The sequence below is a fragment of the Indicator indicator genome, chromosome Z (assembly GCF_027791375.1).
Source record: "Indicator indicator isolate 239-I01 chromosome Z, UM_Iind_1.1, whole genome shotgun sequence".
Classification (NCBI taxonomy): Eukaryota; Metazoa; Chordata; class Aves; order Piciformes; family Indicatoridae; genus Indicator; species Indicator indicator.
In genome coordinates this window covers 48,937,945-48,959,470 of record NC_072053.1, presented here as the reverse complement: position 1 = coordinate 48,959,470, position 21,526 = coordinate 48,937,945, and the positions used below count along the sequence as shown (strand labels likewise).

The following is a 21,526-nucleotide window of genomic DNA, read 5'->3' as shown; positions in this document are numbered from 1 at the left end:
GGACCCTGAGTAGAAGGACCCTCATCTCCATCTGCACCATCTCCTGCAGCATCTGCATCTCCTCCTGCAGCTCCTTTACGCTTTCTGGTTACAGTGGCCACCAAATTTACTGGCTTGGTTTTCACATTCACAGCAGAGTTGGAAGAGCAAGTAGCCTTATGTCTTTCTTGACACAGTGCTATCAGTAGCCATATGATTATTCCAAGAAGCAACAAATTAAGATTAAGGCTAGTACAAGATATCTAGGGTACCACTGGTTCCAAAGACCCTCTGTAGTTGTAAGAGGAGTAACAAACTCATATGTGTCTGCTAGCAGATCCATAGTTGAGTTACCATAGCTTCTTAGCCCAATAAGACCACAACAGAATTCACCAACATTCAGTAACTTGTTCTTAACCCAAAGAAACGACTTATATGCCACATATCTCACAATCTTGTCTATCATGCAGGAAACAGCCCATCTGTAGACAATCACACGATAATAGATGAAATAAAATGACTCAAATCCAAAACAGCTTCATTTTGCTTCCTAATCTGAGCAGAAATAAATCAAACAAGCAATCGAGCCCCACGTTGGGCGCCAAAAATAAAAAGTGTGTCGGTGTGAGCTGAAATTCCCCCCCCACCAACAATAACCAGGCTAGCCCAGTCTGGAAGCAAATGAAAAGCTGTATTTACAAGCAGAGTCTAAAATCTACAATGAAATGCAATGAATATGTACAAATATACAAAATTCACAACATTCACAAATATATACAATCAACAGAAAAAGCACAACCGATCTCCCTTTGCTTCCCCCCAAGGGGACCCTCCCAAAGGGGCCTCTCCTCTCCCAGGAGCTTCCCCCCAGACCCCCCTGGACAGAGAAGCAGAGTTAGTTAAGCAGAAAGTTGTTAACTTAGCTGCCAAGGTCAGTGTGTTATCTTCAGCCAGAAGAGAAGAAGAAACAGCAGCCAGACAGCCCAGCAACTGCCCCCACATCTGTAGACAATCACACTGATAATAGATGAAATAGAATGACTCAGAATCCAAACCAGCTTCATTTTGCTTCCTAATCTGAGCAGAAATAAATCAAACAAGCAATCAAGTCCCACGTTGGGTGCCAAAAACAAAAAGTGTGTCGGTGTGAGCTGAAATTCCCCCCCACCAACAAGTAACCAGGCTAGCCCAGTCTGGAAGCAAATGAAGGCTGTATTTACAAGCAGAGTCTAAAATCTATGATGAAATGCAATGAATATGTACAAATATACAAAATTCACAATATTTACAAATATATGCAATCAACAGAAAAGCACAACCGATCTCCCTTTGCTTCCCCCCAAGGGGACCCTCCCAAAGGGGCCTCTCTCTCTCCCAGGAGCTTCCCCCCAGACCCCCCTGGACAGAGAAGCAGAGTTAGTTAAGCAGAAAGTTGTTAACTTAGCTGCCGAGGTCAGTGTGTGTTATCTTCAGCCAGAAGAGAAGAAGAAACAGCAGCCAGACAGCCCAGCAACTGCCCCCACTGCAGAACACAGAATGTGCAGAGTGCCCCACTTTATTTTGGGTAATAGTTCTTAAACATTTCTATCTATCCAATGGAAGTATTTAGAACAATCAGTATTTTGCTTTCTTACACCCAATAGTGACTTATTTACATTCTTTCACTTTCTCTGTTCTGAACTTTGCAAGGAAAAATTAAAAAGACAGTTTCAAACCATCACATATGCCTCCATTCCAGCTGAAACACTGAGCTCTCTGAAAAAATGTCCAAACCCCTTGGAGCTTTGCAAGTTTAGCTCAATAGATATATATGGAACAAAACAAGAAAATACATTCCTCTCTCCTCCTATTTCTCTTTACAGAGTTCCTTTAAAGAGACTATCTTGGATAATTACTAAGTATTAGAATTATCATTAACAAATAAAAGCTTCCAAAGAGTTAAGAAGCAATTTATCTCCCAGGTAAAAGAGCCGTTCCTGCATCTCCTTGTAAAATGGCTTCTGAACAGATTCATCTGTGAAACACTCCTTAGAACGCTGGAATAGGTTTGCATAATCAGACTGGAGGACTGCTCATTGCACTACTGTGGGAATGATACAAGCTACTCTGAGCTACTGTGAATCTACCAGAGTTACACTGACATAGTCACTCAACTGAAAATGCCAATTCTTGTTAAAGGAAGCATACTCATGTTCCCAACGGATTAACTATAAAAAGTGCACAATGCTGTTAACCTAATAATGACATGAGGGTATTGTAGGATTGAGCTTCAAAGAGTAAACAAAGAAACAAAGTAAAACATATAATATTATAGTATCATACGTTTCCAAGGAAAACAAAACAAAACAAAACAAAAAATGAACAAATAAAACCCAAAACTTTAAAATGCTTGGAAGCTCTCCTATTCACACACAAAAGTGATGACAATAAAATATATCACTTAAACCAGACATTAAGAAATGCTGAACCATTTAAAATATATTAATGGTTACTACAGTAGCACTAAAAATACTTTTACTCAGCTATTTTCATCTACATAGTATCAGAATTAAGCAACCATCTAAATGATCAGAGATTTCCATGTGTTCTGTTTGAACGTCTGCTCAAATTTTTCAGAGGGATAAAAAACAAAAAACCACCAACAAAAACCCCAACCAAAGAAAAACACAGAAAAAACCCTCAAAAAACAAAACTACCAATCCCAAATATCAAACATCCTACAAAGTTTGCATGACATGAGTGCTGTCTCCAAAAGCATTTGTACAAAAACATTCAGATTTTGAAAAATAAACATTGAGTTCCCTTCTGCGTAAAAATGCACTTTTAGAGGTATCATATACACACAAGAACACATTCACAGCTATAACAAGAAACATTTTGATAATCATAGCAGACAGACAATTTGCATAACTGCTCAAAACACTGCAACTACAGTCTAAAATAAATGCTTAGTGGCTGCTTCATTGCCTGTTTGCAAAACAAGTTTCAGAAACTTAGCAAAAATGCTGTCAGCACAAACATACTAAGTTCACATAAGGCATGCTGTTACTACATAGAGAGTTCCACCTATGGAATTGCAAACTGTTTTCTTGAGCGCAGCAACAGAAAATACTAGTTACTCCATTTCTCCTCTTAAATATCTACTCACGTGATTTTTCTTACGATACTCAACCTGGTACATCCAAAAATTCTCCATCTCGGTTTTGCTGTTGTGTGATTCTAACTAACGTGCAACCCAGCTAACCTGAGAAATCTTCCTTGCTATCATGCATCCTTGCTACCGTGAAGAGGGATTTAGTAACAGAACTTGTAACAGGAGAGGACTGTGTTGCACCTATCCAGCTCAACCCAGCTGGTTACTGAACAGATCATGAAGACAAACGTAACTGGCACAACTTCAGAGACAACCACCTGCTCATCCTTTATCAAAACTGTGTTGTTTTATTTGCTTTCAGCAGCAACATATTTGGAAAGAATAAAACCTAGTGGGTCATATAACCACATACAAGCCTGACACAGGAGATGAAATGAACAAATACTTCAGCATTCTAAGATTCACTTAATAAAAGGCTACTACTTATATAACACTAATGCCCACCTACAGGCTTCTTAGCAGAGAAATGGTAAATACAGTCCTCTTGTACATTAGTTCAGAGGAGAAAAATGGATAAAGCAAGGCTTTTAAATTGATTTTATTTTAGTGATAGGAAGTCTTCTGAAAGGTACCCACATACATTACGCAAAGCTGAAAGCACTATGAAATATTTGGGTCAACGATTCAAGTGTAGTCAGATGCATAATTTCACAAGTCCTGCCCAGTACAGCACAACTACAGCAGTAAATCTCTTAGTTTTTAGCATAACTAAGTTGTGGTACAACATTTCCTCTTCACTAAAACATAAACAGACTGTAAATACATAGCTTTTAGACAGCTTAAAGTAATGATAAAGAATAGAGTTGAAAGCTAAATTTCATTACAATATAACTAATCACCATTATTGGTTTTGTTTAAATTTGCTTTAATTATAATGTTAAAACTTCAGGGTTTTAGAAAATAAAACCAACTGAGAACTATTGTATACATAGACACAGAGTGTGGCATAATCTATGGAATTTAATTTAAGACTTTGACATAAGGATGAAATTAAAATTTGTACTGTAATTATGGTGGTGTAATTGTAACTGTGGTCTTACTGCCTCTGCACATATCCACTGTGCTAACCCATCAGTTTGCTGGCTGGTCCAGGACCTCCCCCCTGCCATTTTGCCCACAAAATCATAGAATTGTTTAGGCTGGAAAATACCTTTAAGATCATCAAGTACAATCATTATCTAACTACCAAGTCTGGTACTAAACCATGTCCCTTAGCACCCCCTGTTAGGGGTAGGGATTCTGCCAACTCCTGGTGGAGCCTATTCCTGTGCTAATAACCCTTTCAGTGAAGAAGTTTCTTCTGATATCCAAACTAACCCTACACTGGTGCAACTTGAGGTCACGTCCCCTTGTTCCATAATTTGTTACTAGGGAGAAGAGACCAACATCACAGAACTGTCAGGGTAGGGAGGGACCTCAAAGATTATCCAGTTCCAAACCCCCTGCTGCGGGCAGGACACCTCACACTGGATCAGGTTGCTCAGAACCTCATCCAGCCTGGCCTTAAAAACTTCCAAGAATGGGGCCTCCATCACCTCCCTGGCCATCCTGGTCCAGCGTCTCACCACCTTCATGGTGAAGAACTTTTTTCTAACACACAATCTGAATCTACGCATTTCTAGTTTTGCTCCATTCCCCCTAGTCCTATCACTACCTGACATCTTAAAAAGTCCCTCACGAGTTTTCATGTAGGCCCCTTAAGATACTGGAAGGCCACAATGAGGTCTCCGTGGAGCCTTCTCTTCTCCACCTCACTACAACCTCCTTCGAGGTAATTGTAGAATGAGAATGTCTCCCTTCAGAGTCCTTTTCTCCAGACTGAACAACCCCAGTTCCCACAGCTGGTCCTCATAAGACCTGATCTCCAGACTCCTCATCAGCTTTGTTGATCTTCTCTGACCCACTCCAGCACCAAAATGTTGTTCTTGTAGTGAGGGCCCCAAAACTGAACACATGATGGTATCAGTGTATAGTGAGTTGGTTTGAGACATGATAACTGACTGAATTGCTCACTTCAGAATGACGCATTTGACAAACTGCTTGTCGTAGGTTGACTTTCAGTCTGCTGCTATTCAAACTATCCTGCCTTATGCCAGCTTGAAAATGGAAGTGTTGGCTAGAACGAAGTATTAGGGGGCTTGTTACAGTTTTAAAAGGCTATGCTTAATTGTAACCCTGGGCTGGACAAAATCCCTGAGGGGGTGCTGCAGAGAATATTAGAGATAGACTTATTTCATTTCATTTGCTCTGCAAATTTCTATATATCTGAAAGCACAAATAGTTCCTCTCTCTTCTTCTCTGGGGCTGCTCCTGCTTTGCTTCTGGGCTGTTCTATCTCCTTTGACTTGGCATGTGCTTGGCTGATCTTCTGTTTTGACTGCGTAAGGTACAGGCAGGAGGGAGAGGGAGAGACAGAGGGCTGGATGTTAATATTAGCCCTCTGTCCTGCCCAGGGTGGGGAGAGAGTTGAATTACTGTATGAAGGCTATTTCTGACATTGTTCAACTGTGAATATACATAAACATACCTTGTGTATGCTTGTTGCCTTTCATAATTTCGTATTTAGGCCATTTTTGTAAATAGAATTTCATTTTGCTTACAAAATTCTGAGTTAGTGTGGCAAATTTATTCTGGGGGTAAATCTCCAGTTTGTTGGGGTGCTAATCCAACCCACATCAGGCTTCAAGTTCAGATTGCAACATGGGAGGCTTCCTGTTCCGGTTGCTGCTTCTGGGTTCTTGAGTGTTGGCTCTTTGCTGCAGGCATGGTGGTGAGACAGGTGGGAGTTGGGTAGCTGCTGGGTTTTTTGTTTGTTTGTTTTCTATCTCATGCTGGTTTTTTTTTTCTTTCCTGCATTTCACTGTGCTTTTCTGCAAGTAGGCTAAGCTAAGGTAATTGTGATGTAATATGTTACCTTTTTCTGCAAGTAGAATAAGGTAATAATGAATTATGATCATGTTATGTTATATTAAACTCTTAACTCTTTATCTCAATCCTGAGTTTTGTATGTTACTTTCCCCTCATTTCAATGTTGTAGGGAAAAGGTTGTGTTAAACTAGAACACTGCTGTAGCACCACTCCACACAGGAATTTCAGCCAACCTCAAGCCATTCCTCCAGCAGGCTCCTTCTGTGCATACAACAAGTGAAAGGTGCAAATCATCATTTCAGAGCAGTAACTATTGCCCTGGGTAGAGACTGTTTGACCTAATAGCTCCCCTGTGCAGTTTCCTCTGCAAAAATGACCAAACAGTACACGGGCAACACACTTGCTGGTATCCAAGAGAAACAATTCCTGCAGATGCAGGTAAGATCATGTATAACAGTCTCATATACACAGTTAACATAGGAGACGTTTTGTATGTAGCTTATGGTAAACTACTAGCAATGGATCACATGTGCTAGAGTGGTTATGTAGGATCACAAACCAGCTATATGCAAGACCTGGGAAAAAATGCAGTTTGAGGAGTCTTAGTTAGAGGAATCTCCCCTGATTCAGCTGAAAAAGCCCTCAAAAGGTGGATCCTCCAGCCACTTCCCACCATCTGGGCAATGTTTGACAGCCCCACTTGAGAGGACTGTCTGCACACATCACACTATGCAAAAGCTCTGAATAAACTAGCTTTTTAAAAACAAATACAATGCCCACAAGTGTCTGCACAACACCACTGAGTTTTAATTCTTCAGTAAAGTTCATTGAAGTTACAAAAATACAAATTTTGACCTAAGCAATAGCTACGTACCTCTGTCAAAGTCTTTGAAGAACAACTCACAACTGTTACTGATAAAATGCAAGTCTCAAATGCAAAATAAAAACATACCTAAGCATTCACAGTAGTTTAGATCTGACAAACAAAACTCCAAGTGAGCAAACAATAAATGTAACTGAGTCTGTTAAGGCAAGATGGCCCTTTATTTTGCCCATTTCAAAGGGCAAGCTGGCCACATGAGTCGCTAGCAGCTAATCTTGTAGCACCACAGCATCACAGTCTCATTCTGCAGCTGGCAACTTTTCTTCAACAAAATCTTAGGCTGTACAGATTCTGACTACCTGTCAGATCACACACACATGCTATGCAGGTAGAGTCTGTCCAGCAGTGCACATGGTGGATAGAGGTCTGCCATCGTAAATCATGGAAGCTGATTCAGTTTTGGCAGATTCTTTCTCAAGTATGGACTTCCCTATCTGGGCTTTCACTTACACTTGCACCTTGAACACAACTTCAGGTGTCAGTTTGAAAAAAAATAGTGTGGATCCCTCCTGTATTTCCAGAAGATTTTAACTGTTACAAGTGCTGTTACAGTTTTCTAAAGCACAGAAGAATCACTTGAAATTGCTTTCATCTTTCAGTAATTAAAAAACATAATAAAACAAAGAGACAAACAAATTTCAAGGATAAATGTATCCAGTGCTCAATCTGATTTAAAGGCTGGTAACTCATCTGGAGGGTATTTATCTTCAAGCAGACTAATAGATAAATGTAAGCTTTCTTCTGTGTGATTGTCAGCATAATGCTTTCTTCCCTGGAAGACTTTTAGATGATTAATTTGATGACAGAAAGATGACCTGTATTCTTTGTGCTCAACCAACAGTTCTATAAGGTCTGCTCAGAAAAAGAAAATAGAATCCTGTCAATATAAACTCATCTTTATTTAATTTCTTTCTTCCTTTCTCCTTTCCCCCCCTTAGTTTATCTATTACTGAAACCTGCTTAATTATTTAAACCCAGCTTCTCTATTGCCTTGTTAATAATACATAACTTCTGCTGTGGAAAAAGTGAAGCAAATTAATCTCCATAAAAACACTCCCCTTCTGGAGTTACCAGAATTGAAAAATCCTGCAACTGAGAACTCAAAGGTTGAAACAAAATATACATAACAAAAAAGAACAGAAAAGCAAAACAGTGTGAGCAGTTGTGAGACCCCATATTGTATACTACATCCAGTTCTGGTGTCCCCATCATAAGAAGGACACAGAGCTGTTGGAGCAAGTCCAGAGGAGGACCACAAAGATGATCCAACGGTTGGAACACCTCTGCTATGAGGACAGGCTGAGGGAGATGGGGTTATTCAGCCTGGAGAAGAAAAGACTCTGGGGGGGAACTTCCAGCTGCCTTCCAATACTGGAAGGGATCCTACAGATAGGGTGGAGAAGGACTTTTCATAAGCATTGTCTAGAATAGGTCAAGAGGGAATGCTTCCAAGACGAGGGAGAATAGGTTTAGACTGGATCTTAGGAAGAAGTTCTTCAGTATGAGGGTGGTGAGACTTTGGAATAGGTTGCCCAGGGAAGTTGTGGTTGTCTCCTCTCTGGGTATGTTCAAGGCCAGGCTGAATGAGGCCTTGAGCAGCTGAGTCTGGTGGAGAGGCATCCCTGGCCACCAGATGCTCCAAGGTCTCATCCAACCTTAGCCATTCTATGATTCTACCTGAAGGGCTTGTTTTCGGCTCTGAATCTCTACCATCCATCTATGTGGTTTTATGCTGTATTAGGGTTTATTCTAACATTGCACCACTTCAAGCATCTGCTGGGCAACAGAGACTGTATACACCGATGAAAGGGCTTTGCAAAACTGAAATCTTGGCAAGCAGCAACAAACCATGTCCTGCAGTTCAACAAAACTTGTCTTTCAGATCTATAAACCTATGGATAACTGATTGAACTTCAGAAAAACAGTCACGGTATTTAGTTCTGAGATGTAGAGTTTCTCGCTACAAACCACTGTTTTCTCCTGATTGTGGCAGAAGTCAAGAAGGTAGCCTGCTTCTCTTCTCTGGATATGAGAGGACAAGGAAGGTCTTTAAATCCCAGCCAAAACGAAATAATTTAGCTATTGTGCCTTCAGTGCTTTTTACCAGCAGGTCTCTGTACTTCCACAACTAAGCAAGTCACTATTCTCAAAGCTCTACAGCATTTTAAAGACGCTTTTTTAGACCTTCTGTACAATTTACACACCAGAATATTTACTTGTATTCTGAGGTATCTGGTACACAAAATTGTTTCCACTTAAACACGTGCTCACCCTCAAGTGAGATCCATGCACTGCAGATGCCTTCCCTTTAAACACCACTATTCCTGTGCTTGGATAGTCATATTCACAGCAGATTTCTGGTGGGGAATCCAATGGAGAATAACAATGGGCAAGACCAGCCTAAACGGGATATGAGCATTTCCTTCCAGTGAGGTAACTCTCTGCATCCAGAAGAACATTTCTGCCTAAAAGGGTATCCCCCCTCCATCACTCTCTGACACATGCATACCATAAGCTCCATTCTGGTTTCCAGTTATGAACATTATTCACTACAGTGTGAGCAGATTCTCCTCCATTTTACACTCAGAAAACACAACCTAACTGCCATCCACAGTCTTTTTCATCATGGGTCAGTGTCATAGGCTGAGCTGAATCTGCTGCTGGTATTCAATACGATGCTGACATCATGCCAGCTTCAAAATTAAAGTGCTGGCTGGAGCAAAGTACCATGGGACTTGAAGTTCAGATTATAACAAGAGGCTTCCTGCTCAGATTGCTGCTTTCACTTTTGGGTTTTGGGATGTTGGGTCTTTTCTGCTGGGCTGGCTGCAGCATGTTTGGGTAGGGGGAACTGTTTTCTAAGGATGGCTTTTGCTGCTGCTTCCGAATTTTGCTGCATGTTTTCTGCAAATAGGCTAAGGTAATTGTGCATTGTATTATCTCAGTAAATTCCTTATCTCAATCCGGTTGGGTTTTTTTGTGTTACTTTTCCTCCTGTCTCTGTGGGAAGAGTAGAGGGCTGTGCTAACTCAGGACAGTCAGTTTCTTGCAGTTGTACAGCTTTAACTGCTATTGTATTTGAAAAACACATTCTCTCCAGGCCATGCCCAAGTGATGGTATGCTGTGGTTTAAAAAAAATTGTCTGATAAACAGACTTTGGAAATATGTTAATTGTTCATATCTCACAGGTGTGACAAACTTCAATGAAAAATAAATCTTAATGCATTTACTCAAAGGACACTGAAAGAAATTTTCAGCTTTTACCAAATACACAAGCAGAACACTTTTACCAAATACACAGCTTTCCCACAAACTAAACATACAGATCATCTTACTCAAGTGAAAGCACACATCACCAGGTCATGTCTTCCACAAGGCAGAGGACAGCAAATACTCTCCATTATTAAATATTAAGCAAGTACTGTGGTACACTATTTAAACATTCACAGGAAGACTACCATCTTATTACAGAGTAATAATGAGCAATAGTGACCAATTTTCTCTTTTTTTCTCATATATCTTCCTAATATTCTTTTTTGAGAAGGAATATAAAGGAATGACTGAAATTCCTGTATAAAACTGGAAACAGGGCATTCTGAAAAAAGGAAGGATATGGTGACCTGTAGCTTTCTCACTGTCATAGTCATTGCATGTCTTTCCTAACAGTCCCAAATTACAACCAGCTATAGGCTAGCTGAACACTTCTGAATTGTTAGCTCCTCAAGATAGTCTCTGCACACTTCCAACTTGTATTCCACCAAACCTTCTGCTGTGAATCTGTCATCCAAACACAACACCGAAGAGTAACAGTTGCTTTTTTTGGGGGGGGGCGGGGGGGGGGGGGGTGGGGGTAGGGAAAGGGGGGTTGTCGTATTTAATGAATTTCAACTGCAAATCATTCTTCTGACTCCTTTGCTTCATTGCTCTCTCCTTCAGAGCCCCTAGCTAAACAAAAAGTGATTGCTGTTCATATCTAAAGAGGTCTTACCAGTTTCACTGTGATCTGATTAAACCCACAACATGATAATAAATATTTTCAAGCAATTTCTTTCTCTAAAACCAAAATGCTGGACAATTTTCAAAGTGGAACTGCAAAATAACTGAAGGAATTAAAAGCATCAAATTTGCATCATTTATCTGCAACGTTTTGATCATTCTGGGGGAAGAAAACTTGTCTGCCTGAAGGTAAACACTCCATGTATTTTCCTTTATTTTAAGGCCAGTGTTACAAATCAGACTGATAAACATCTCTGGCACACACCAGTTATACTGCAAAGCTCTAATCTGAAATCTTGTTTCTTTCTCAAGGCAGAAAGGAGAAAAATCTACATTTAGATGATTTGCCTTCAACTATATTTTCATTACAATTGATCACTTATGGTAACTTAGCCAACATAACCTAATTATGGCAGTCTGGTGATGTCCCCACAGACTGGAAAATGAGAAATATAACTCCCATTTTCAAAAAACAGTAAGAAGGAAGAACCAGGGAACTACAGGCCAGTCAGTCTCACCTCTGTGCCCAGTAAGATCATGACAGAAGAACAGTGAAGAGGTGATTGGGTACAGTCAGCATGGCTTCACCAAGGGCAAATCCTGCCTGACAAACCTGGTGGCCTTCTGTGACAAGGTCACAACATTAATAGATGAGGGGAGAGCAACTGATGTCATTTACCTGGACCTGAGCAAAGCCTTCAACACTGTCCCACACCACATCCTGGTCTCCAAACTGGTGACACATGGGTTTGATGGGTGGACCACGAGATGGATAAAGAACTGGCTTGATGGCCACACCCAAAGAGTGGCTGTCAATGGCTCCATGTCCCAGTGGAGGCCAGAGACAAGTGGAGTCCCTCAGGGGTCAGTCCTGGGACCAGTCTTGTTCAACATCTTTTTTGGTGACATGGACAGTGGCATTGAGTGCACCCTCAGCAAGTTTGCTGATGACACCAAGCTGTGTGGTGCAGCAGACATGCTGGAGGGAAGGGATGGCATCCAGAGGGACCTTGACAGGCTGGAGAGGTGGGCCCATGACAACCTCATGAGGTTCAACAAGACAAAGTGCAAGGTCCTGCATCTGGGTCGAGACAATCCCAAGCACAAATTCAGGCTGGGCAGTGACTATCTGGAGAGCAGCCCTGAGGAGAGGGACATGGGGGTGCTGGTGGACAAGAAGCTCAACAGGAGCTGTCAATGTGCACTTGCAGCCCAGAAAGCCAACCAGATCCTGGGCTGCATCTGGAGAAGTGTGGCTAGCAGGTCAAAGGAGGTGATTCTCCCCCTGTACTCGGCTCTGGTGAGACCCCACCTGGAGTATTGTGTCCAGTTCTGGAGCCCCTATTACAAGAGGGATATGGACATGCTGGAACGTGTCCAGAGAAGGGCCACCAGGATGATCAGAGGGCTGGAGCACCTCTCCTATGACGAGAGACTGAAAGAGTTGGGGCTGTTCAGTCTGGAGAAGAGAAGGCTCCAAGGTGACCTTCTTGTGGCCTTCCAGTATCTGAAGGGGGCCTACAAGAAAGCTGGGGAGGGACTTTTTAGGCTATCAGGTAGTGATAGGACTAGGGGGAATGGAATAAAGCAGGAAGAGGGAGATTCAGGCTGGAAGTGAGGAAGAAGTTCTTCCCCATGAGAGTGGTGAGAGCCTGGAATGGGTTGTCCAGGGAGGTGGTTGAGGCCCCATCCCTGGAGGTGTTTGCAGCCAGGCTGGATGAGGCTCTGGCCAGCCTGATGTAGTGTGAGGTGTCCCTGCCCATGGCAGGGGGGATTCGAACTAGATGATTCTTCTGGTCCCTTCCAACCCTAACTGATTCTATGATTCTATGATTCTAATTTTGACCAATCTACTGATAAGTGATTCTAGGAACTATTTGTTAAACTGTTCGTGCTGTTCATGAGCTGGTACCTGAATTAAAGAATCCAGTAAAGCAAATACATACTTCATCTTCAGTGAAAAATAAGATTTCTACCCAGTCCTAAGTCCCTTCTTCTGCAATACATATTCCTATCAATCTGCTACAGATCTTTTAAACTATTTGCTTAATACACTTCCTCTTTCAAAGGACACAGACTGCCTGCATATTTACAAGCATTATTTATCGTCACACTGAGCTATACTCTATGTCATTATACATATATTTTGCTTACAATCAGCACTGAAAAATCTCAGCCAGGTTTTTATCTGACAGGCTATGAAAAATATCTAAAAAGAAATTAACTTCTGGTGCAACATGGAGGCTCCTATGTACTTAAATACATTAGGTACATTTATGTTAGGAAAATACAGACCAACAGAAACATCTAGAATCATAGAATCATAGAACTGTTGAGGTTGGATGAGACCTTTGAGATCATCAAGACCATTCACCTAGAGCTCGCAATCCCACCACTACTGCTACATCACCACCACTAAACCATCTCCCTAAGCACAGAATTCATGCATTTTATAAGTATCTCCAGGGATGATAACTCCACTGCTTCTGTGGGCAGCCTATTCCAGAAGCTTTTAGGTGAAGAAATTTTCTCAATATCCTTTCTCCACCTCACCTGGCATAGCTTAAGGGCATTTCTCCTTGACCTATCACTTGTTACTTGGGAGAACAGACTGACCTGCACCTTGATACAACTTCCTTTCAGGTAGCTGTAGAGAGCTAGGTCTTCCCTGAGCCTTCTCTTCTCCAGACTAAACAACCCCAATTCCCGCAGCTGCTCCTCATAAGACTTGCTCTCTAGACACTTTACCAGCTTCACTGATCTTCTTTGGAGATGCTCCAGCAACTCATTTTATAGTGAGAGGCCCAAAACCGAACATAGTATTCAAGGCGTGTGGCCTCACCAGTGCCAAGTACAAGGAAACAATCATTTCCCTACCCCTGTTGGCTACACTATTCCTGATCCAGGCCAGGATGCTATTTGCCTTCCTGGTCACTTGAGCACACTGTTGATCAACATCCTCAGGTCCTTTTGTGCTGGTCAGCTTTCCAGCCACTCTTTCTCAAGCCTGTACCATCTCCTGTAGTGGGGTTGTAGTGATCCAAGTTTTACTAAAGTCAGTGAAGACAACATCCACAAACTTTCCCTCATCCACTAAATAGGTCACCTTTTCACAGAAGGCAATCAGGTTAATCAAGCAGGACTCACCCTTCATGAACCCATGCTGACTGGTCCTGATCACCTGGCTGCTCTGTATGTGCTGCAAGATGGCACTCAAGATGATCTGCTCCATGACCTTCTCTGGCACCAAGGTCAAATTGACAGGACTGTACTCCCCTGGATCCTCCTTTCAGCCCTTGTTGTAGATGGAGTTTACATTTGCTAACATCCAGTCAACCAAGACCTCCATGGTTTACCAGGAGTGATGGTAAAAGATGGAAAGTGGCTTGGTGAGCACTCCCATCAGCTCCCTCTGTACTTTTGGGTGGATTCCACCTGGCCTCATAGACTTATCTATATCTAAGTGGTGTAGTCAGTCACTGACAATCTTTTCTTGGATTATGGAGGCTTCGTTCTACTCCTCATCCCTGTCTTGCAGCTCAGAAGGCTGGGGACTATGAACATACCAGGCTGAGTCTTGCCAGCATACCTTATGAAAGTTGAATTCTACAAGATGCAGCAAGATTTTGGAGAGCAGCTGGAGCACCTTCAGGAAAGATTCACTGCTTTCAGGATTCTCAATCTAATGTTTCTGAGACCATTATGGTATTGGGTGTTACAATCAAACAATCAAGATGAAAAAAGGAAGTTCTTAGGTCTTCCCAGACTAAGACAGAACTGGTGAACACAATTTACAGCAGAAAAGTAATTTTTAAAAGAGGAGAGAAATAATTACAGCTTTGGGAAATTTTGGAAGAAGTTAAGCTAAAAATAATTGGTTTCTCATATAAAATAACCCAGGAAGATCACTTTAGCCCTTCATGTGACTATTAATCAACTCTGCAACACACATAATTTAAAAAATTAGTTGTAGAAGTAATTTTTGCAATAAAAATTTGAGTTTTTTTTAAAAAATGTTTCAATTAAACTATGACGAAACAAAACCCCAGCCCAAATATATTTATTACTACATGTTTCCAAACATTTTTAAGGAAAAGTAATATCTGGAAGCTCCATGATTCAAAATTGGTTTGCATGTATTTTCAGCAACTGAAACACTGCACACCACAAATCTCTTTGCATTTGTAGATTACTAGCCTTCATTTCTTCAAAGGCAGATAGGAAAATTAGAAACCTGTCATAGATCCATATCACATGTGATCATTTTCATCATCTGAATTCCCTTTGCAGAGGTTAAGGTGTTGTGCATAATTCTCATACATTCCTAGAACATGACAATAGCTGACTTTAAAAATGATGAACAACACCGGTGTTCTTAAAAAAAAAAAAACCACAAAGGTCACAAAAAACAGTTCACAGCAATAAAGGGGATGGAGCAGATGTTTGTAGTGTAGTTATCCTTGAAGTAATAGCACAGGCCCACATGATGGGCTATTTTTGTCCAGTAAATTAATCTATCAGGTCTTTTTGTATCAGGCATAAGTTTAAGGGATTTAACAGTATCTATGAGTTTATTTTATTAGAAATGCACAAAACCCATAAAACTTCATGTAAAGATTATCATACAGGCAGCTGGAACCACTAACCAGGAACTGATTCCGATGCAATTTAAGTCTCATGCCAGAAGCACAGAATTTTAGAAATGCTGATGCTGTAGATCTGAATGACCGCCTTCAGTGCTTAGAGAATGAATACACTTTACGGTGATAGTGTAATATCCCGAGGTTGATAACACATTTGTAGAGCCTGCAAAAGGGTAAAATCTGCAGCTTTTCTGGAATATGAATCTGATCTCAGTTATCATCATAAAGAATATTAATAGACTTCTGATGGAACTGTTAGAATTGTTACATGACAGAAAATGAAATTAGAAATCCAGAATTAACAGAAACATTCAGGAACAGATCCCAGAAGACAAAGTGTTTGTCAGCTTTTTAAAAACATCCCATGGCATTAACAATTTTAACAGCATTTGTTTCAGAAAAAACAAGTATAGAGCTTCATGTGACAAATTCCTCTACAGCATAACCTTAGTGCTTCATAACAGCAGTGCTTCATAAAGAAAAAACTGTCTCACTGATAATATACATGCTTATCTCTTACATGCTTTCCAGACTACAAAGTTAAACTAGATAAAGCACTACGTATTTTGCTGAAGGTTGTGTCACAGAACAAGAACACAATGCACCCACATTCACTGCCACATATGTCACAATTACAGGAACAAGAATACAAAACCTGAGCTGAAAGCTTTGTATACTCACATCTCCCTCTAGTGGCCTCTGGTCATCGGAGTCCCTGGTTGGACTGATGTCCTGCCTCATCACCCAGATAGGCTCCTTAGGTTCATCAGGGGTATAAGGAGAACGGATGGTCCTTGTCTTCACCTCCTCAATAGCCTCTTTAATATCTTTGATGGCCAGTGAAATTGCATCTCTCTTTTCCTTGCTGTACCTCTGTACAGACTCTCCTGAACTGGATGTAACTCGAGAACCAGCTGGGAGTTGACTGTTACTTTCATGCCCACCACTGGGAAGAGCATGGCCATGCTCCAAACTCTGCTCTGCCTCTGGCATGTCCTCAGCAGCCTTATCTAAGCTCTGGGAGCTCATGCTCTGCTTCACCTCTGCTACAATTTGATCAATGTCCTCCTCTTGTTCGTAACTATCCATTCTCGGGTAGGGTGCAAACTCTGCTTCCTTCTCAGGGCTGTCAGACTCTCCATCAGACCGTTCATCATAATGGTGAAGGCGGGCACCAAGTGCCTCCTTGCGGTAATTGTCAACTTCCTCTCTTTCCCGCTCATATTGTTGGATCCCCTCCCTCACATCGATGTCTGGTGTATCTCCTATCTCCTCGTACACATGCTCCTGCAGTCCATAGTCAGCGTAAGGCTCAGCATACTGCTCATCCTCTCCTCGGTGGAAGAGCCTGTGTGTATAGACATACCCCGAGTATGCTGCATTCATGGCTTCCTCGTGTTCAATGGAATGGAAATGCAAGTGATTGGGCAATGTTCGATTGTGAATGGCCTCACCGTGCTCAGCCTCAGCATTCTCCGTGTACTCCTCAGACTCAGGCCTGTACTGTACTGCATACGCGCTCTCATCTTCATTTTCCTGGACTCTCTCTGTGTCGTAATTGTCCTCCACTGTGGCTATTACATCCCCTTCTGCAGTATCTGTGTGGTTGTGGAAACCACTCTCAGTGCTGGCTGACCGAGCTAACATCCCTTCTTCCTCCTGCCCAGACAGGCCCCCTTGGCTGCTGTCTGTGTGCCTTGGGTAGCGAGTTGCATACCGCTGCTCCTCCTCCACTTCTGGGTGCTGCAGGTCAGCCTCCACTGACTCATTCACTGCTCCGTTTGCTGGCTCTTCACTTACCTCCCCCTCAGGTGGTCCAACCAAATGGTTCATGGCAAGTTCTGGTGGGTAGGTCACTTACTCTATTGACATTTTGTCTATCGCAGCTGGAAAGAAATAAAAAAACAAAAAAACAAACCTCTGATGTTACTCTTAAAAAAAAAAAAAGGGAGTCAATAAACAGAAGCAACAAAAGGCACTCTTCCTCCCCCAGCAGACAAAAGCTTGACTTCGTCTGCTTTGAAGTCAGATGACAGCCAGCAAAATAGTATGACCATCCATGAAAATTATCTCCAACAGCAGCAACCAACAACGATCACCTTGGGGACTTTACTTCTCATTTCTAGGGACAAATTCTTTGTATAAGAATTATTTCCAAGCAACTCCTTGGAGAGGCTTCTATGGACTGCTGTGGCACTTCAATGACATTGGCAAGCACACATCAGGAAACTTAACTTTTGCCAGGGGTTCAGTCACAGCAGAGATGTGATAGAAATATTCCACCTTTGCTACACTAGTATCCCTGCAGCTCACTAACTCAGTGCAAAGGAAGGATGTTGTAATGCAAAATGACAGATTTAATCCCATCACAGGAGTCTGCAACTGCCCAGATACATGATACCTATGCATACTACACTACTTCCGCATGGTATCTGCAGCCGAGCAAGTCATCCTATGCACTCTCAAAAGATCACTAGAAATAAAATACACTCTCAGGGTATCTGAAGCACTTGTTCCTTCTCCCTACAGGAGCACATGACTGCTAGATAGAATGCAGTCACCTCTGTGGAATGTATCTATAATCATGTAAGATGACTTCAGCACCAAACATCTTTCCTAAAACACAGTGAATTACCAATATTCATAACCATGAATATGAGACTAGTAAGGTATCTCAGCCTTTCTGGATGAATAAAAATATCAAAGGATGATACTAAAGAGGTCCAACAATAATAATATATATGGAGGCCATAGAAATGAGAAAATTCCTTAAGAATACATATTAGCTTCTACATTTCATAGATCAGTCAGGATATCTGGCTCATCAGGTTTCATTTTGATAAAACCTTGTCTTCTGTTTTTAAAATGCAGTGTCACAGAAAGGATGTTTTACATCTTTTCTTGGTCCCCCAGTCAACAATGTAAGCATAAAAACAATATGGCTCTAGTCTTTGAATTACTGATACACACTAGAAGAAAAGGTACCTCTTGGAAGACTTCTAACTTGAAGGATGTATAAAACCATGTGTCAATAACCAATCAGAAAAATAATGAGAATGTAAAATAGAACTTGAACCAAATCTACCGAACTGAGGCAAGACAGTTCAAGTGACACTTTGCTGACTACATGAGCTTTGTACAAAAAAGCAATTGGAATAAATTCCTGTAAAACAAACCAACAGTAATTTCAGTTGCCTTCTATCATAAAAGCTGATAGGCAGGCAAGGCTAGGTGAGAGTTACTTGTGCCATATCTCCATGGAAAATCCAGTGGGTGCAGCTTTCGGCTCAGCAATGAACTTTTTGTTGGGAGTAAAAACCATCTTGGCCCTTGTTTCAAACAGATCCTTTCATTTTCAGAAACAGCACATACATAGCCTTTGCAAATCTATCATGCTGTGTTTAACCCCTAAGACTTGCCTCTCCCATCCTTATCATAAGGGAGAAAAAAGCATAGTATATCATAGAGTTTATAAAAAAATGCAGTTGTAAAATAATATCTAATAAATCACCTTAACTGAACAGATAAAATTATCTCATAAAAATGAATCCCTTCCCAAAATAACTATGAAAAAACTCAGTTTGTTTTTTTCAGCTAAAGGAGGCACATTAGTAAGAAACCTTCAGTGACAAGGCAAGGGACTTTCACAACATCAGGAAAGAAAGTGCAGTGTACAGCTGTGAGTGTGAGCGAGTGTGTACCAGAACTAACAAACTAAATGCTCACCTCCTTGCAGTATGAGATGTATTATTTAAGTAACCAAGGACAACCATATTGGAGAGCTTTCTATTTTAAGCTCACAAAAAGAAAGATGAAGATAGCAAGGCATAATAGCCCTTTGAAAAGTCCGGCCAACACTGAATTTCCTGATTCCATTGAAGACAGTTATAAAATTTCCATTGCTTTGCACACAGACCAAATTAAAATAAAAATAGAGGATGGTTTAAAAATTATTCCTTAAAACTGTTGCATTCAAAGCAGTCCTTGACTCTCACCTAAGTGGCATTCATTGGTCACTCACTGGAAAAGGGAAGTCCCAGCAGAAGGAAATGTTACACATAAACACAGGATGATGACCAACTTTCTGAAATCTTTATCAAATGTATGCTCTCACATCTTTAAACTGAATTATGTCAAGTTAAGAAACGAAGGCAAAATTCCACTGCTTCAAGAATACCTATACCTCAAGTCAAATACCAAATAAGTATTAAAAGCCACAATGTTTACAACAACAAAAATTCTGATAATATGTGATCTTGTTTTAGAAGTCTTAACAGAGGCTCACAAAATGCATACTATGGGCAGAAAACATCACTGACAGGTCTAGCTGTGAGAAAAAAAACACAGAGATTACAAACCATACAAAAAATTAGTAAAAGACACCTGAGAGCCCAAACATTTTCCATTTGCACATTGTAAGTTTCCAAAGTTCTACTTGTGTAATTTCCCTCATTTGAAGAATAATTCCAGGATAATTTCAAATATTGATATACTGAAATTTTCAAGGCTGTGTCTTTTGAGAGGATGACGAAGAAACTTTAAGCTTCTCTTAAAGCTTCTGAATGAAAAAGGACTCTTTTCTTTGCCCTTGCTTCAGCAATTCCAATTTAATTTTACTTTTTTATGCTTAAAAAAATTTTTGAAATTCTTTTAAAAAGATAGATTTTTAGAAAAGAAGTTTTCTTATAAAAATTGTAGATCTGAATAAATACCCGTAGGTTACCTAAGCCTCAATAACCTTCAATGAAAAGTATCTTTTAACTACGTTTATTCAACTGTTTAACAATCAGTCTTTTGGATGGTAATTTAAAGAAGCACCTATTAAGGATGAGGGTTAGAAGCACTAAATCCGTTTTCATACATGGTAGCTGAAGGACTAGTAAAAACCACCTTTTCTCTTTTTTTTTTTTTTTTTTAAATTCTTAGTAGCATTTCCCTCAAGCGAATACAGGGTCTGACTGATTTTTCTCATCAGGTCTTCAAAAAGCATTTTATTTCCAGGAAGCTAACAAAAATCACTAACCTGCAGAAAATACCATAGAGAGGAGAGAATATAAACATGAGAGGTCATCTGACCTCAGAAATAAAGACACAGCACCCATCTGAAAGACATTATACTCTCACATTAACTACTCAGAACAGCAGCTGTGCTCCAGTAATCGAACACACATGGGAAAAGTGCTTTGTAAGCACTCTTAGCTTTGCACTCAGGACTTGACTGGTGAATCTGCCTCCAGAATAATGAAATCAGAGGCTGATTACTACAGTAGCTATCTCTTTGCTGAAGGTTAAACTACATTCCTCCCTGAAAAGAAGAAGAATTAAACATCTCTATATATTTCTCATGCAACATGAGAAAAAGTGAAAATAAGAGTGTTCAGATCCAGTCTGGTTTGTTATTTGTTTCCCAAGTCCAGATGTATAGTTGTTTCCTTTCTTGTGCATGCAGGGAGAAATTAAGCTTCTTTTTTAAAAACTATTATACCAAGTATGCCTTTTAGAGTTTGATTTTTAAGAGCCCTGTGCATCATATTTCCACAATCTAATCCTGACTCCTCGGTATAAAACACCATACTCTCAGGAGGTCTGTGAACTGTCTCAAAACAAATCTGTGTGTCATGTGGAGCCAAGACTCCAGATATACACTGGAGGTTTTGTCACATATTGGATAACAAGATGACTCAGCTAGAAAGGCACTGCAGATCTCCACTTCAAGCTCTACTCAAAGCACAGCCAGCTCTGAGCTCAGATCAGGCTGGAGACAACACAGTCAGGGGCCCTGGCTTCACTGCTGGGTTATCCCTGTGAGGAAAATGTTTTTCTTCTTACAGTTTGAATTTCCACTGTTCCACACACTACTGTAAAGAGCCTGACTGCACTTCCTCCTGTTGGGTGAATTTGAAGACATCTCTCCTCCCAGCTATTCCAGCTTGGGTCCTGCAGTCTCTACTTCCAGTGCAAAGGCTTGAGTTTCAAAAAACACCCATGTTTTTCCATACTCC

General features: G+C 40.8%; 1 protein-coding gene across 1 annotated transcript in view; it reads right to left on the bottom strand.

Annotated features, from left to right (window-relative positions):
• The window catches only part of APBA1 (amyloid beta precursor protein binding family A member 1), a 55,661-nt gene extending 38,304 nt beyond the window's left edge, over window positions 1-17,357 (bottom strand). Inside the window, exon 1 of the mRNA XM_054397588.1 lies at window positions 16,206-17,357. Coding sequence (XP_054253563.1) covers window positions 16,206-17,357 — 1,152 coding nt within the window. The remainder of the gene's footprint in view (window positions 1-16,205) is intronic.
• Window positions 17,358-21,526: the final 4,169 nt, after the last annotated feature.